Raw genomic sequence first — 18,290 nt, 5'->3', positions numbered from 1 at the left:
CCTCTTTTGACCGGCTGATCTTAAGTCAAAGTTTCGAACACATTCTTCAGTGTTGAGTACACATTCAACTTTAAGTCCTTAGATAATGTGCATTAAGAGCAGCTCCCAACTCCCAATGCCGGTATGACAATTGTATGTGCAGAATCCCACGTTGCTGTACTAATTCAAAGTTTTTCATTTCATTTTTAAAGGCGAGTCAAGTCAGCTTCGTTAATTGTCAAAGGATTCAAAAATTGCGGGTTTACGATTCTTTATCATTGAAGTCTCAAATTCTGATGCACAAGGATTCAAAAATTAGGAAAGCGAGATGTGGGCATTCAGGTAATCTCACATGAAAAGTAACGAAATTCTGAATATTGGTTGATGGAATGGTCTGAGGCAATGCTTCTTTATGCTTTTGCTTTTCTTTATAAAGTAAAAGATGAAACCAAAACATACAGGGAAAGAAGAGAGAGAAAAGAAGAAAGAGAAGACGATAAATTCCGAGGGAAAATTTCCATGTCATAGCATCCAAGGCCTCTCTTTCAATGCTAATCTTTGAAGTGGTTTTCTGTTTTCTCCAATCTTGATAACATTTGGGTGTTGCAGAACCCACCACCTTCCGTAAAACCTGAAAGCTTCAGATGGCTGCAGCTCCTGATGTGAGGTTTGTCTTCCTGTCTTCTCTACTTCTCGTTTGCGTTACTTCTCATTCAGTTTCTTCACATCACCCATCTGCACTCAAAAAGCAAGCTTCGACCCTGGTTGCCCTTAAACAAGCTTTTGAAGCTCCCCATCCTTCTTTGCATAGCTGGAAGGTGTCAAACTACAGGTCTCTCTGCTCTTGGACTGGCGTCCAATGTGATGATACCAGCACATGGGTAGTTTCTTTAGACATATCTAATTCTAACATTTCTGGTGCTCTGTCACCTGCAATCATGGAACTTGGAAGTCTTCGTAATCTTTCAGTGTGTGGAAACAATTTGGCTGGCAGTTTCCCGCCTGAAATCCACAAGTTATCACGCCTTCAATACCTCAACATATCCAACAATCAGTTCAATGGAAGTTTGAACTGGGAGTTCCATCAGTTAAAAGAGCTTGCGGTGCTTGATGCCTATGACAACAATTTCCTCGGCTCACTTCCAGTGGGCGTGACTCAACTTCCCAAGTTGAAGCACTTGGATTTTGGCGGCAATTACTTTTCCGGAAAAATCCCAAGAAACTATGGAGGTATGGTGCAGCTCACTTATCTGTCACTTGCAGGTAATGATTTGGGTGGTTATATACCTGTAGAGCTTGGGAATCTTACGAACCTGAAGCGGCTTTACTTGGGTTACTATAACGAGTTTGATGGCGGAATTCCACCAGAGTTGGGAAAGTTGGTCAATCTAGTTCATCTAGACCTCTCAAGTTGTGGCTTGGAGGGTCCAATTCCGCCAGAGTTGGGTAATCTTAAACATCTGGACACTCTCTTTTTGCAAACAAATCAACTCAGTGGTTCCATCCCCCCTCAGCTTGGCAATTTGAGTAGCTTGAAATCTCTTGATCTTTCAAACAATGGACTCACAGGAGAAATCCCACTCGAGTTTTCGGAGCTCACTGAGCTGACTCTCTTGCAACTATTCATCAACAAGTTTCACGGAGAGATTCCCCACTTCATTGCAGAGCTTCCCAAGTTGGAAGTTCTGAAGCTTTGGCAGAATAACTTCACTGGAACCATTCCTTCCAAGCTTGGGCGGAATGGAAAACTGAGTGAACTCGACCTGTCTACCAATAAGCTCACCGGATTGATCCCCAAATCGCTCTGCTTTGGAAGGAGGCTGAAGATACTGATTTTGCTTAACAATTTTCTATTTGGGCCTCTACCAGATGATCTTGGTCGATGTGAGACTCTACAGAGAGTCCGACTGGGGCAGAATTATTTGAGTGGATTTATACCAAATGGGTTTCTCTACTTGCCTCAGCTATCACTCATGGAACTGCAGAACAATTACCTCACTGGGGGGTTTCCAGAAGAATCAAGCAAGGTACCCTCAAAAGTTGGCCAGCTGAATCTCTCAAACAATCGATTATCTGGGTCTCTCCCGACTTCTATTGGAAATTTCTCAAGCTTGCAGATTCTTCTACTAAATGGAAACCGATTCACAGGGAACATTCCATCTGAAATAGGTCAGTTGATAAGCATCTTAAAGTTGGACATGAGAAGAAACAACTTCTCTGGCAGAATCCCTCCGGAGATCGGGCATTGTCTTTCACTGACTTATTTGGATTTGAGCCAAAATCAAATCTCTGGTCCAATCCCAGTTCAAATTGCTCAAATTCACATATTAAATTACCTCAATCTCTCTTGGAACCACATGAACCAAAACCTCCCCAAGGAAATTGGGTTCATGAAGAGCCTAACCTCCGTAGATTTCTCCCACAATAATTTTTCTGGTTGGATACCTCAAATAGGACAATATTCATTCTTCAATTCCTCTTCCTTCGTTGGTAACCCTCAGCTCTGTGGATCCTACCTGAACCAATGCAACTATTCATCAGCCTCACCTTTAGAATCCAAGAATCAACATGACACCAGCTCGCATGTCCCAGGAAAATTCAAGCTTGTTTTGGCTTTGAGTCTCTTGATTTGTTCTTTGATATTTGCTGTTTTGGCAATAGTCAAAACCCGAAAGGTGAGGAAGACTTCAAATTCATGGAAGCTCACAGCATTCCAAAAGCTAGAATTTGGAAGCGAAGACATCTTAGAATGCTTAAAGGACAATAATGTTATAGGGAGAGGTGGAGCAGGGATTGTCTACAGGGGAACAATGCCGAATGGGGAACAAGTTGCAGTGAAGAAGTTGCAAGGAATAAGCAAAGGCTCTTCCCATGATAATGGCCTTTCTGCAGAAATACAGACGTTGGGTAAGATTCGACACAGGAATATAGTGCGGCTGCTGGCATTTTGTTCAAACAAAGAGACCAATTTACTTGTCTACGAGTACATGCCAAATGGGAGCTTAGGTGAAGTTCTACACGGGAAAAGAGGTGGGCATCTCAAGTGGGACACTAGGCTAAAAATAGCCATAGAAGCTGCAAAGGGCCTCTGTTACTTGCACCACGATTGTTCCCCATTAATACTCCACCGAGATGTGAAGTCCAATAACATCTTACTCAACTCCGATTATGAGGCTCATGTAGCGGATTTTGGACTCGCCAAGTTCTTGCAAGACAATGGAACTTCAGAGTGCATGTCTGCAATTGCAGGCTCTTACGGTTACATTGCTCCAGGTACTACGTCGTTTGCTTCTTCATAAATAACCCTCTTTGGATACTCATTTAGTTTACAGCAACATCTAGTCATTTACTAGTCATAAAGGAAACAGTTTTGACTCCTTCCAATTAACTGGGATTTGGAGTTCTAGTTGTGCCACTCAAGGAAGCACGCTCTCCTTTTATTTTTCATTCTTATTTTTATCTTTATTTATTTATTTCATGTTAGTTTTTTCGCTGTCCGAAACTGGTCAATGACCCAGTAGCGGTCGGCGGAATAATTCATCAAGAACCTTTGCTCTTTTTCTAATTTCTGCGACTGAATAAAACATAGAATATACTGTTGCTTTGGACCAAAACAGTTGGCAGAACCAAATGGGGTAAAAAGCACCACTAACACAAAGGAAAATTCCCCTTTTGCTTTTTTACTTGCTCTAATGGGTTGTAAGCTTTTGCATGTCTTGGAAACCATACATCTATGTCTATTGAGGCCAATCACAAACTACATCTTTAGAACCATACAAAACGATGATCATAAGAAAAGCCGCAGAGCATGGATAGAAAGCATACCACACCCACCCTCTAAGAATCCTGATTGGGATCTAGTCTTTACTTTCCCCAAGCCCTAGAAAGAGGAACATGTGTATAGAATACAGACATAAAGCATTAAAGGTTCTTACTTTTTTTTTTTTCCTTTTTTTTTTGGGAAGATGAAATGAATCTGTCTTCCCGGTTTTTTTTCTTTTTCTCTTTTTTTTTTTTTCCCTCCTCTGTGTAGAAATAGAACTGAAGTCTGTGCTGAAATGGAAATTGAAGTTCACTGCTGTTGGTCTCCTCTTATTTTCCACTACTGTGAAATAAAGGAAGCTATTCACTTTTCTTTTTTAAAACAGAGTACGCCTACACATTGAAAGTTGATGAGAAGAGCGATGTTTACAGCTTTGGGGTAGTGCTGTTGGAGCTGATAACAGGGCGAAGACCAGTTGGTGGGTTTGGAGAAGAAGGATTGGACATTGTTCAATGGAGCAAGATACAAACCAACTGGAGCAAGGAAGGAGTGGTGAAAATCCTAGATGAACGACTAAGAAACGTTCCAGAGGATGAAGCAATCCAGACGTTCTTTGTTGCAATGCTGTGTGTCCAAGAGCACAGCGTGGAGCGACCGACTATGAGAGAAGTTATTCAGATGCTTGCACAAGCTAAGCAACCCAATACATTTCATATGCAATGACTTCTTCACATGGAGATAGCGCAATTCTGTCAAGTTAATTTATAGTCTTTTAACGTGATAGGTGAACCACTGACTCCATATTCCAGATTGGGCAACTCAGCCAAGAGAGTCTATAGTACACCAACACCAAATTTGCTTCTTCTTCTTTTCTTTCCTTTATCCGTCTGCTTTCCTTTCCTTTACCAGAGTAAATAGCATGTTCCTTCTTTGCACTATTCATGGTTTAGTTAGACTTCCGGGGGTGTTTCAGTCATTTTCTTGTCATGCAAGGCTGGATAAGGTTGGTTGGCTGTAATATTTTGTCAACATTTTAATTCTATGAGAAAATATGATGGAAATTGGTTTTGCTTAAGGTCAAGTTTCAATCGTTAAAAGTTCTTGGAAAACGACAAAAAGCTTAACCCAAACAAACTGTATCTCCAAAAAAATAAAAAAAAAACCAAGAAAGAGTTGCTATTGCCAAATAGCTTATCTTAATTTGCATTGCTAACAAAAAATCCCTATAGTATGAAGAGCCGAAACAAACCCTAGACTTGCTTCACCTTCATTATCTCACCAACATTCCACACCCCTCATTTTATTTTCTGAAAGATATGGAGAACGAGACCAAGGCTCCCTTTGAGAACGAGCAACGGAAGGCATTGTCAATTAATAGGGAATAGGGAAGGGTAGTGAATTTGACATTGTTGAAGAGCTACTTTGATTGGTTTAAAGATGGTTATGATGGAGAAAGGGGCCGGCTAGTCCTACACGACTGAGGTAGAAAGATACGAGGGATTGAAACTTTTATCCTTATGGATCTAACATCGAAAAAAAGGTACCAATTTTTATGTTTCCATTGCTTTAATACCCCTTGCATATACATCTAGCAATTGCCATCAAAGCATGCTAGATTTATAGGGATTTGTGCCTATGCTAACCTTTATTATTTAGGAAAATTAATCCTATGAACAAAGGGTTACAAACAAGGAGGAAAATATCGTGGGGATTTGAACGTACACTCCATTTGCCATCCGGGCAAAGTTGCCCTTATTATATATTGTGCACTAAATTTATATATACTTAAACTCATTATATAAAAAAAAATATTAAAAGAATATTTTAAAGAGCAAATTAATTATAATTATTTTATAATTAAATGCAAAATTTTCTTTTAATTGATTACCAAAAATGTAAAAATTATATAATTTTCTTCATAATGTTTTTAATATCATTAATAATTAATTAAATATTAAAAAATTATATATATATATATATATCATAATTTATTTTATATTTTTTAATACAATTTAATTAAATGGATCATAATTTTAATATTAATGTATATTTTAAAATTAGACATATTATAATCAAATATCATACACTTATAAAATTCATATTTTAATCGATGCATACGATATTATTATCAAATATGATAAATCATGTTATACATATATCAAAATTTTCAATAAAATAACTTTAAAATGTCTATTATACTTTTAATTATATTATTATAAGGTTTTCCTTATATTTTCATGAGTTTTTAACAATTTTAAGCCTATTGATATTTTTTTTCCAAAATATCTGCCAATATTTTCAACTTTGGTTACAAAGTTAATATTTATAGGGATTTTTGCCTTTTCTAACCTTTGTTTTTAAGAAATTTTTATACCCAGGAAGATTTGGTATTTGTTGAATTTGAATGATGAGTTTTTCATGTTACACAAAAGGTTTAATGGTTTGTCAAAATTGTTTCAATAATAAATGTATCCATTTCAAGAGTTGGTCGGATTTAGATCGACACCAGTTGTAACAAATTGGATGTCTTTTGAGTTGAGGAAATACCAGAAGGTTTTGGGTTCTATTGACTTGGATTTCTATACATGATCTGGATACATAGGTTTATTAAATCAAAATTTTGCACATTAAAAATTTCTTCTAGAAGGTTTAATTGTTTATTGGAATGTTTTCGATACATAGGTTCAACTCAAGGTTGCATGAAAGAGCACTTGATTTTCAGGATTGATGGGGACACGATAGATCGAGAGGAATGTTAAATTTTTGCTTGATACTGTTGGATTCCTAGAAAAATCTAATTCAAACCCTATGGGTCCTAAATCACTAAAGCGTTCATGTCCTAGGCATAGCAGAAAAATAAAAAATATGCCTTTAAAAACATTATAGGGTGAAGAAAAGATGGAAGAGAACCATGAATAATAATGATGTATCTAACCCTAAATGCCAAGAGGTTCATATAAACCTTTCTCGCCTTAAATGACCTACTTCCATCTTATACCGGGGTTACCTAATTTAGAGTCCGTTTGGTGGTAATTTTAAAAAACGTTTTTAATATTTTTAATACTTAAAATTTTTATCATTCAAGTGTTAGAAATGTTATAAACGTTTTCTAGAATCACTCCCCAATGCACTCTTAGTCTATTAGATTCTAATTAATTAATTAACTTTATTATAATCCAATTAATTAATAAACTTAATCCAAAAAGACAACTGGTAAGCTCTTGTGCAATCATGCGTGTTTAATAAAACACCTTTAGACACACATGAATAAAAACACAAATATCCCTCAAAATAACATGCTGATTACTACTCAAAAAGTGCTATTTGACAGCTTGTAATAAACTCTTTTAAACACTTTTGAGTAGGAGTTATCACCTTTTAACCCAATTAACATATTAAGGACCCTTGCAATCAATTCTAATCAAATTGTGTTAAGTTTTGGTGTTTTGACAGCTTTTTGATCATTAAAGCAATCAGAGATTGAGGAGAGTTCTTTGGAATCCTTGGCCATAAGCAAATCCGAAATGCAAGGAGCAAAAGATGTCCGGACAGGATGGCGACGAAAGTCAATGATCCGGACAACATATCCGGATAGGATATGCTATCGTTCGGGTGTGATGATCACGAGTGTCGTGTGCCTTTCCGCATGGGTAATCCGGATAGCATTGCGCCGCCTTTCCGCTTGGGGAATTCGGATGGAGTTGAGCCGGATGGGTCCCTACACCTTGCACACGCAGACGGTCCCCGTTGCGCAGCATAGCTCAGTCCACCCGAGGAAGAATTCCATGCGCCGACATTTCATATTCGGAATTCCGTGCGTCGACATTTTACATCTGGACATTTCACAACTGGATGGAAGAGGAGGACGTTTCAACTTCTCTGGTCAGATATATCCGGATCCACTGGTAGCGCCTACCCAGTTAGACATGCACAACTGCAGTGTTCTCCTAAAGCTTCCTGATATTTCCGACTGACATTTTGAGATATTTTGGGATATTTTGCTTTAGATATTTGTTGTCTAAATCCCCAAAGTCTCCTTGTAATCCACCTATCATAGGATTCCTTAGTCTTTAAGCAAGGAAAAGGGTGAATAACCTTACATATATAGTTTGTAATTTTCTTTACAGGGGATCGATATCTATTATGTAATCAGTGGAAAAAAAAAATATATTTCACAGAGCACTTGCTCTGTTTTTCCTTCATATAATTGTTTTCTCGTTAGTTTTCTTACTAGCCAAACAAGCTTTGAGGAAGTTTCCTCAGAGAATGAGTGGCTAGACTTTTAGTTCCTTGGAGTTAAGGTTGCCAGGAAAGGTTCCAAGTGCAAGAATTAATAGCTTTGTGGTTTCAGTCTTTAATGAAGAGAAAGTGTGTTCCTTTAATGATTTCTATGTTTTTAGTTAACTTAAAACACATTCAAGTCACTTGAGCCAACACTTGGTAAGGCATGTGATCTCCATCCATGGAGATGTACTTGTTTATCTCTTGTGAGCTTTTGGGAAGTGACTTGGAGGTAGGATTTTCTAGAATTGCCAACACTTGGTAAGCTTTTGGACTTTAAGAAGACATCCATTAGTTATCTCTTGCGAGCTAGAGAAGGGAAGTCCAAAGTTAAAGATCACCTTGAATGACAAATGCTAGGTGAGAGGCACGAGCCATTGCAAGTTGCATCAGTGAGAGGGAATTAGAGCTGAAATCCATTTAAAGGATACATCTGTACAACACCGGTTAGAGAATTGACTATATGTTAATTCTCTAATGCGAGGAAACGAACCAAATGACTGGAGCTTTGTTTTTGCATAAGGAACCTACCCTGTGAACCTAAACCTCCAAGGAATGTTTTTCTTCATAAGAAGTTTCCATTACTTTCTTTTTAGTTAGCTTTAAACAAAACCTCATTTAAACAAAGTTTGTGTTTTATTTCTTAAGCTAACCTTGAAATGAAAAAGCACCAATTTACTTTGAATTGGTATCAGTTGTGAGTTGAAAACCTTTCCCAGTGAACGATCCTAGAGCCACTATGCTATATTAACTAAGCTATCCTAATGCATGGTGATATAGGTTATAAATTTTGTTGATTACTCTCTCAATCAAAGAACACCAGCTAGACATGAATCAAATGAGACACCAATTGGGAATGAATCACATGAATCACATGCCACCAAAAAGTATGAGTTTGAGTGTAGACAACTAGAACCTATATGAGAATAATGGCTCCCTTGAAATCTAATTTTAGCAAACAAACTTATTTAAAAAAAATAAATTATAAGGGACGTTTATTATAATACAATTTTCAGTAAAAAAAACTTAAGAAGAAGAAACGATTTTCTAAGGGACATTTATTAAAACACAATTTTTAAAATTTTCAAACTTATTTTAAAAAAATGACTTTCTAAAAAACATTTATTAACATACGAGTTTTAGTAAACAAAATGATTTAAAAACGATTTTCTAATAAACATTTATTAAAACGTAATTTTCAGAAATTTCAAACTTATTTAAAAAAAAAACGATTTTCTAAAGAAAATTTATCAAAACACGATTTTCAAATTTTTTGAATTTATTAAAAAACGATTTTCTAAAAAGCATTTATCACAACACAAATTCTAGAATTTTCAAACTTATTTACAAAATAACTTTCTAAAGAACATTTATTAAAACACAATTTTCAGAATTTTCATTAAACAAACTTGTAGGAGTTTACACATTTTGAGGATTTTTATTAAAAATGATTTTTTAGATTTACTAAAACACAAAATTTTGGATTATTATATTAAAAACCATTTTCTGAATATATTAAAAAAACAAATTTGTTGAATTATTTTATTAAAAAAGGAATTTTATGAATTTATTAAAAAATGATTTAAAAAAAAATGATTTTACATTAAATCAAATTCCAAAATTTAGTAAAAACAGTTCTTTCATGTTATTTTATTAAAACATTTTTTTTTGCATTTTATTCAAAACAAATAAAAAAAACTATTTTTTTTTTTGGGAAATTTGATTAAAATTGATTTTTCTAGAAGATTTATTGAATAAAATAAAAAAAGCTTAAGCAAGAAAGATAAGTCAAAACCCAAACATGACAAAAAAATGAAATATGAAAAAAAAAATACTAACATAAACAAAATTGTAAAAAAAAAAAATAACATTGAATGAAATATGAGGTAACAAGATTAGCATAGATAGAATTATGGAAAATTTAAGGCAAAATGAAATCTGAAACAATAAGAGTAACATAAATAGAGTTACAAAAAATGTAGGACAAAAATTACACAAATATAAAAAACTTAAAACACAATACAATATGTATAATAACACATGCCAAAACATATCAATAGAATAATCAATAAAAATGACAAACATATGGATGAGCAAAAAACTTAGGCAAATGTGCATACATACAAAATGTAGAGTATAATGAACAAAAAACCCAAATAGGTATAGAACTGAATAGAAGAGATAGATAAAATATTCAAATACCAAAATGCTCACAAATGTAATAAATATAAAACAAGATAAATCTAAAAAATCCTAAAAAGAACAGAAACATAATACAAATAAAGACATGAGGAAGAAATAACTTACTTGAATGCAACCCTAAATCAATCTTGACTCTCCAAACCTCCAAAGGCAACTCCAAGATACTAATACAGTATTAAAAAAAAAAAAACTGATAACCCCAAAATAGATACAAAGTAAGGAAAAACTCTCTCACCAATGATATACAATAAAAAAAGAAAAGAAAAAGAAAGAACCCTAGGAAAAATAAAAGAAGAACAAAAAAGAAAAAAGAAAAAGTAGCAGCACCTCTTCTCTCTGGTTGTCCTCTTCTTTGGCTTATGTGCCATTTCAATATAGTTTTCAAGACTTCCTCTCCAAGAAACCCCATGGGCCAACAACTTAAAATTTCAATACGCACAACCTAATTAAAATAAAATAAACCAAGCTCAATTAAAATAAAATAACCCAGGTACACGACTTAAAATCTAAATATCCATAATCCAATTAAAATAAAATAACTCAAACCCACAACTTAAAATCTAAATACCCACAACTCAATTAAAATAAAACCAAGCCCAAATCATAAGGAAATTTGAATATCAATTCATGCAATTTTTGGTAAAAATAAAAAATAAATTCAATCTCATACAATTATATACCAAATAAATAAATAGATAAGTAAATATAAAAAAATAGACAAATAATAATAATAACAATAATAATAATAATATAGACACTAAATACTGTAATTAAAATTCAAATGTTAATCTAAAGTAATTAATGATTAAAAAATTTTGAAATTCCACGAGTAAATATTGAAAGAAAAGTTAGGTTTTGGGCTATTAATGTGGAAAATATATGATTTTGAAAACCCAAATACATAAAATATGAGATCCAACTATTAATAGGTAAAATAATAACCAAAACGTGCACTATGTCCTGTTTACTTTTCCTTTTCCCAGATTGCCCCTAAATTTCTCCATGTCATCAACAAATCCTCCCTATGTCAGCAGAACAATTTGAAACTCGAACTAATTCTCAAAGTTGAAACATAGAGAAACCCGACCCAAGAACCAAAAGTAGGGAATCTCTCTCTCACTTTTGATCATTTTGCCCTAACCCCCCATCTCAAGAAATTCCCAATTTCGAACCTAGTTTCAAAAAACACAACTTTCCTTGATAATAATCTCCTCCCTCCTCCATCATCGCCTATCAGTCTCTTTTCCCGCTTTTGGTTCCCAAGAAAGCCCAATAAAATAAATCCAAATGAGCTCCCATTTCCTCCCCTCCACTTTCCCACGGTTTCTTCCCAACCAAACACACTATTTATGAGCTTCAACACTTCTTTTCTCTCGACACTTCAATTGAGTTTCGATATGAGAAGAGCAAAAGTTGGTGCTTATTGCCCTTCCACTGCTCCCATATTTGTGGTTCTCGTTGTACTATTGGTGGGTTTGGTGCAGTTCGTACAGTGCCAAAACATGGATGACTACAACGAGTTTGATAATCCCGAGCTTCTTCTGTTGTTCACACAGCGCGTCTATGGTCAGATTTCCAATATGACTACAATGCTGAGTGCGGAGTTTCAGAAACGCTCCAGTTTCTGCGTTAAGGATCCATGAGTTCTTTGATTGGTTTCTGAAAAAGAGAAGAAAATTGTTGATTCTGGGTTTTGGATAATTGAAGAATGAACTGAGCTGGGGAATTGGTTTAATTAAACTCATTTTAAGTGTTTGATTCTTGTCATATTTGGTTTGACTTTGAACTTGTATTGCCCATCAGGGACGCTAATTGGAACCAGGCTTTTAATTTTTCATTTAATTTGGACTTCTTGGCTTCTTGCATCCAAAAAACTAAAGGTATGAGTAGTTTTTACAAGTTACATTTGAGCTTGTTTGGATGCCTAGAAAATCCGAGTAAAATAGGAAAAAATGGCTTTCATGGGGGAAAAAAACATCTGGAATCAATCAATTTTAATTAAACTAGTTGGTTACCTGAGTTGAGTTCTCATTCTTTTTTAATTCTTTCGAAGGAAGACAAAATGGAATTTGAAACTCAAATCTTAATGGCTTTTCTTAACCAACTAAAATGGAGGGTCACTAGAAATACCTGTTATGTTTCTTGGTCAGAAACTTCATATTTGAGTGCACTGTTATAATATTAGGAAGAATTATAGGAGCATTATTAATGTGATTCGGCTACTGAGACTTCATAGGAAGGTAGTTTGGACTAGGTAGGTGTGTATTCCAGTTTTTTTTCTCACTTGTCCTGGTGAATTCTTAGCAATGAGACTAGGATTTAAGCTCAAAAGGTTATACTTATCCACTGTTTCTAACTCTTTTAACTTGTTATGATTGATGAGGATGATGATAGTTTCTTTCCGACCCATTATTGGAAAGTTTCTTTTTGAGGCACCATCATGCTCTTTCCTTGGCATCTCTTTCTGTAAGGATCTGTTTTGGCCCAAAGGGCAATAAGCAATAAAGAGGGATCTTATAAAATATCAGACAGAGAAAACCGAGTGCTAGCATTTTCTGTTGTTTTTCTTTCAGTAGTATTTTCTGCAACTAGTGGGTCATTTTGAATCATAAGTTGCATTCTCATGTAGTACAATGGTTTGAATTTCCACAACAGGAGATATTACCTGGAAATTGTGCACATTTGCAAAAACAAAGTTCTACTTCAATAATTTCTTTGTGAAATCAGAGAGTAGCAATTATTTGAGACCTAACAAGAACTTTAACTTGACTACATGGGTTTCTGGCTGTGAGCCTGGATGGGCTTGTAGTGTTGGTCAAAATCAACAGGTTAACCTTAAAAATTCACAGAACATTCCTACCAGAACTCATGATTATCAGGCTTGTTGTGAGGGTTTCTTTTGCCCTCGTGGTATCACTTGCATGATACGTAAGTATTGAGAATTCTTTTAATTCTTTGTTAGATAATGACTGAAAGCAATTTTATGATTTTACTTCATTGTTTGTGGCTTTTGAGAAGTGATTTGCATTACTAGGGATTGACTTAGAGGAGGGGGAGAATAGTTGAATAGGTCAAGTCACTCGATTTTTGGTTTTACTAACTTTAATCAAATTAAGCCAATTAATGAATTGTGATCCAACCTCAATTTACAACCAAAAAGATCCTAGGCACAAAATAATGAACACGTGACGTATGTAGAAACCCCAGTGGAGAAAAAATCACAGGCCTAATGGCTGCAAATCACTCCACTAAGGAAACACAACATGTTACAAAGTTTATTGAGTGACACTTCTCCCTATCCAAGCTGCAGATTGTTCCAGCGTCCTTCTACCTTGGCGCCAGGAACCTCCCCTTAGCTCTTTAGCGAGCCAACTGTAGACCCCTCCAGTGCAAGTGTCAATGGCTTCCCTGAAGGACTTCAAGGACCACGATCCTCTACTGAATATTGCTTACACCATGAAGAGCTTGAGATAAATTAGGTTCAGGTTTTCAAAACTTAAAGATGTGATTGCTATGCAACTTTTTGATTCTAGGATTAATCAACAAGGAGTGAATAGGTGAAGTCCTACAATTTTTAATTTTACCAACTTTAATTGAAGAAGCCAATTAATCAATTATGGTCCATCCTCAATTGACAATACAAAAATCAAAATCAGAATATAAATACATGGTATACTTGGAAACCCAATGGAAAAGAAAGAACCGGCCTATTGGCTGGGAAACACTCCACTAAAGAAACATAATAGTTACAAAGTTTACTGAGTGAGGCTACTCTATATCCAAGCTGCTGATACTTTTCCTATCCTCATACTTTGTTAACTCTATTCACCTTGACCACTTTCACAACACTGCGAAGCTCCCTGTTCGCTCTTTAGTGAGCCAACCTGGATCATTCCAAAGCAAGCACTAAAAACCTCTACGAGTGCCTTTAAGAACAACAATCCTCCTCTGAAGATCATACTTCATAAAAGTTCGATCACAAGATTTGAGAAAAACAGGGCTTTGGAGTTTTCAAAACTCAAAGATACAAATTCTATGCAAGTTTGAAACTAATACACAGGAGAATGGAAAACCTTAATGGATACAATGATCTCAAAATCTTTTGGGAAAAGAGAGTTTGAAAAACCCTAGAAGAGTCGGATATGACAAATATTTCACATATTCTTCCTCTCAAAACTCAAGCTTTGATCCATCAAAATTGCAAGCTTTATGAATAAAAGAAGTTTAAACTGAAATTCAAAATTAAATTGCCTTGATCGATATAGCCTTGTTTTTTCTTGGAACTCCCTTGCAAACTTCTATGTGACCAATGCTTAATGAAACCTTATTTTATAAGCTTTTAGAAACACAAAAAATATGTACATGAAAGGCCCCCCCATGACTTCATTGTTGTATATAGGTTTACTTAAAATTTTGGAGGCTTCAAACTTACTTTTTAATCAATAAAACAAAAAATCTAAAAGTTAATGATGTTGGGTTACATCTCCTCATGCTTGATCCGAGAACATAAAAATTTCCCAAACACCCAATCTTATTTTTCTCATTTTAGTAAAAGAAACTCTAAAACCTCCAATCTATCTTCACTGTCTTAGCAACCAAACGGAGAACTTCATTGTAAGAACACTAAGTAACTAGTCGGGTTGAAGAGGTGTAGTTGTGAGTCTCTAGGAATTAATGGGTAAGAGCCATTCATTCTGGCTTGAATTGTTGAGATAAGTTGATGAATATGAGCAACCATAATCAACATCTAGTCTCAAATATGCAATTTCTTTTTACCATGTTGAATAAGTTCTCATATCTATTGAGATCCTCTAGTCTCAAAACTTCACCATCAGATGATAAATAAATTTATTTTGTACAATAGATTTGGGTTTGGTCTTGAGCATAAAAAACTTCCACTTCCAGTAGCTATTGTTTCTTCAGAGTATAAGATTTATTAACCGAGAGTAAGAGAGCCATACCATGGCAAAGTATGAATATAGAAAAAGGTGGCATGTCAAAGCTTACTTAGTCATAGGTTTTTGAAAAAACCTTGGACATCAATGGACTTAGCAAGCTCCAACAATTGAAAAAGGTTGTAAGTCGCATTGTTATTTTGCGGACTGTACCTTAGGTCTACCTAAATAGCCTTTAGGTACTACCGTAATCTATCTTGTGTACTACCTTAAGGGACCTTAGGTACTACCTGAGTTAAAAGTTGGGTTCTACCTATCCCAAGCCTCGGACCTTCCTTTATGACCCTTAGACCATGCCATTATGTGATTCTTTTGTGTGGGCAAGTGGTTCACCTTTGGTTTTTTGCAGACTGTACCTTAGGTACTTCCTAAATAGCCTTTAGGTACTACCTTAATCTACCTTGGGTACTACCTTTAGGTCAGCTCCTCTCAGTAGACAGATGATTGTTTCTTGAGAAAACTTTGATTGTATTATGATTTTCAGATAGAGAGAAAGAAAGTTATATATTTTGGACTACATACACATGAGTTACCAACTTGTTTATCATAATGGTTTTGCTGTTTCTTTCCACATTCATTTTATTATTCGGACTATTATGCAGGGAATGAAGCCACCAAATCTTAGGTATGTGTACTGCTCAACCATGGCTAATATGCAATAGGATCCAAGAATCTGAATTCCCGTAGTTACTAATGTTCTATTTGTAGTTTTTAATTAATTTATTGTTTTCCCTTTTTAGCTTATTATTTGTTTTTCCATCAAGGAGTTATTGGGAAATGACCAAAAGGATAGAAACTTTGGAATCATACAACTTGTTGTTTAAGAAAATGATAGAAGCTATATAACCAATAGAAGATTTTTTCTTAAAATCCTTCCAATAAATAGATTCCGCAAACACAATTACGGAATTGCATAGGCATCGAACGGTGTTTTTCTTATTCTATCCTGAAGAGTTGCATTTATGTTTCATTTACATATCCATCATTATGTAAGTATAATCATAAACCTGACTATCACATTCCTTTTTTATGTTGTTGTAAGGATAAAGGATTTGAAGATGGAAAACCGATTATTGCAGAATTGAGAAGTAAAGACATAATTGCAATTAGAGCAGCAGCATTCTGCTGGGGTGGTCAAAACGAAAACACACATTGAGAGAAAGTGGGATGAGAAGCATGAATGATGACCATTTTGGTTGTCCTGTATATGTTTTATGTTTTCTATCTTAAGAACAAGATGACTCAATTCTGTTTCTGGTACCATTTTTAGATGAATGTTTAGTCTTGATGTGAAACCCACTACTATTCGAGATGTTCTTACTTTGGCTCTAATACTCAACTTCTATAATGCTAATATTTGAGGGATTTAATTAGAATTAGTTGTACCCATTTAATTTGTATATATAAGATTTTTGCAGAATTCACAAGCAATTTATCCGATGTAATGAGCTATATTTGTATATGTGTTAGAGCTCTCAAACCAGTAACTGAGTTGATCATTCTTTGTAACTCTGTCCCTCATTAGGTTTCTCCGAAACACTTTACAATTGAATCTTATCTCAATCAGACTACCAACAGGACAATATGGACGTTGCAATGCTCCGACCACCAACTTTAAGCCCATCCTTTGCTATAAAATCCAACTTGAACAAGTTTGAGCGCGCAACACTTCCAGATTGCCACGAACCCAAAAAAATACCCCCATCTGTTGTAATTATAGCAAGCAAACTAAGCTTGATAGTTTAGAGTTTGTAATGGATATGCAACGCAAAATCAGCAACCACTACAACATACCTTGTTCTGTATCAGAAATTAATCAACTTTATAACCAATTTATAAGTTTACTCAATTCCTTCTTATTCTCACTCTGAACCAATGATTGGGCCCAATACTACAATGCCCAAAAAGGGCAACCCAAATCCAAAATACTCCAATTACCCAGAAAGTAATCAATTTCCCAAAATCAGAAACAAAATATGATGTGTGTCAATATTTGATATATTGATATTAATTATTTTAAATTCACAGGTATTATCTAATGGGAATCTAGAAATTTCAGTCAAAATATTCTTAAAAAAATAAAAAATAAATAATTAAATAAATATTATAAAATGTGTCTCATGGTGTAGACTAGAATAATGAAGTGGATAAGGTCAAAATTTTAAATTGTTAGTTTGAAATAAAATTCAAATTATTTTAAATAATATCGACTTTGAAATTGAATTCAAAGCATCAATGACTAATAAAAAGGCTTTAATTTTTCACCTAAAATTTGGTGGGTTGTTGGATGGAATTTTGGATGTAGGTACTTTTTCTCTTTCTACTTTATAATTTTTTAAAATAACATAATGAATATATATATATATATATAAACCGTTTTTATAAATTAAGGTATTTGAAAAAATTTAGTAAATTTTAAATTTAAAAAAAATATAAAATAAGTTCAATGAAACAAGACTTATTTTACAAAATAAATAAACAAATGACTCGAAATATAACTATTAGTGAAAGCTAAAAAAATATGAATAATTTGTGAAAATATGATAACTATAAACCCGGGTATAAAGAATGTGATCATGGTACCAAAGAATATAATTAAGGTATAAAATGTATAATGAAGGTAGGTAGGACAAAATTTGACAAGGAACTAAAGTACAAAAATTATGACTAAGATACAAGTAATGTGATTATAGAATAATAAATGTGATTGGTATAAAAGATGTATTAAGGTAACAAAATGTGATCAAGGAATTAACGTATAAAAAATATGATCAATCTATGTAAAATGTGATTATGATATAAATAACACGATCAAGGCACAAAAAATATTATGATTAAAGGCAACAATACCATAAAAGTACAAAAATGTAACCATATGTTAAATGTAGGTGCGGGATAGAAAAATCGGATAAGGTAAGAACAATGTCGTAAAAGTACAATGTGGTTATAATGTGGTTACAAATACTTCTTGCAGTTTTGGGTGTCCAACAAATGAAGCCGCCACTAGTATGGTATGACAATTTTAGCACAATACCCTTACCAGTGAATCCAGTATTACATTCATAGTGAAAAGTTAAAAGAGTTCCCATCATTTTATTGTACATGATTAA

General features: G+C 34.3%; 1 protein-coding gene across 1 annotated transcript; it reads left to right on the top strand.

Annotated features, from left to right (window-relative positions):
* Positions 1–460: 460 nt before the first annotated feature.
* LOC117925829 (leucine-rich repeat receptor-like serine/threonine-protein kinase BAM3) lies at positions 461–4,817 on the top strand. The gene is made up of 2 exons (XM_034844936.1): positions 461–3,252; positions 4,128–4,817. Exons 1-2 carry the CDS (start codon positions 624–626, stop codon positions 4,463–4,465), a joined length of 2,967 nt encoding a protein of 988 aa, XP_034700827.1. The 5' UTR covers positions 461–623; the 3' UTR covers positions 4,466–4,817.
* Positions 4,818–18,290: the final 13,473 nt, after the last annotated feature.

The sequence above is a fragment of the Vitis riparia genome, chromosome 1 (genome assembly GCF_004353265.1).
Source record: "Vitis riparia cultivar Riparia Gloire de Montpellier isolate 1030 chromosome 1, EGFV_Vit.rip_1.0, whole genome shotgun sequence".
Classification (NCBI taxonomy): Eukaryota; Viridiplantae; Streptophyta; class Magnoliopsida; order Vitales; family Vitaceae; genus Vitis; species Vitis riparia.
The sequence above is the reverse complement of the archived record's forward strand: the minus strand, read 5'-3'. Positions and strand labels throughout refer to the sequence as shown.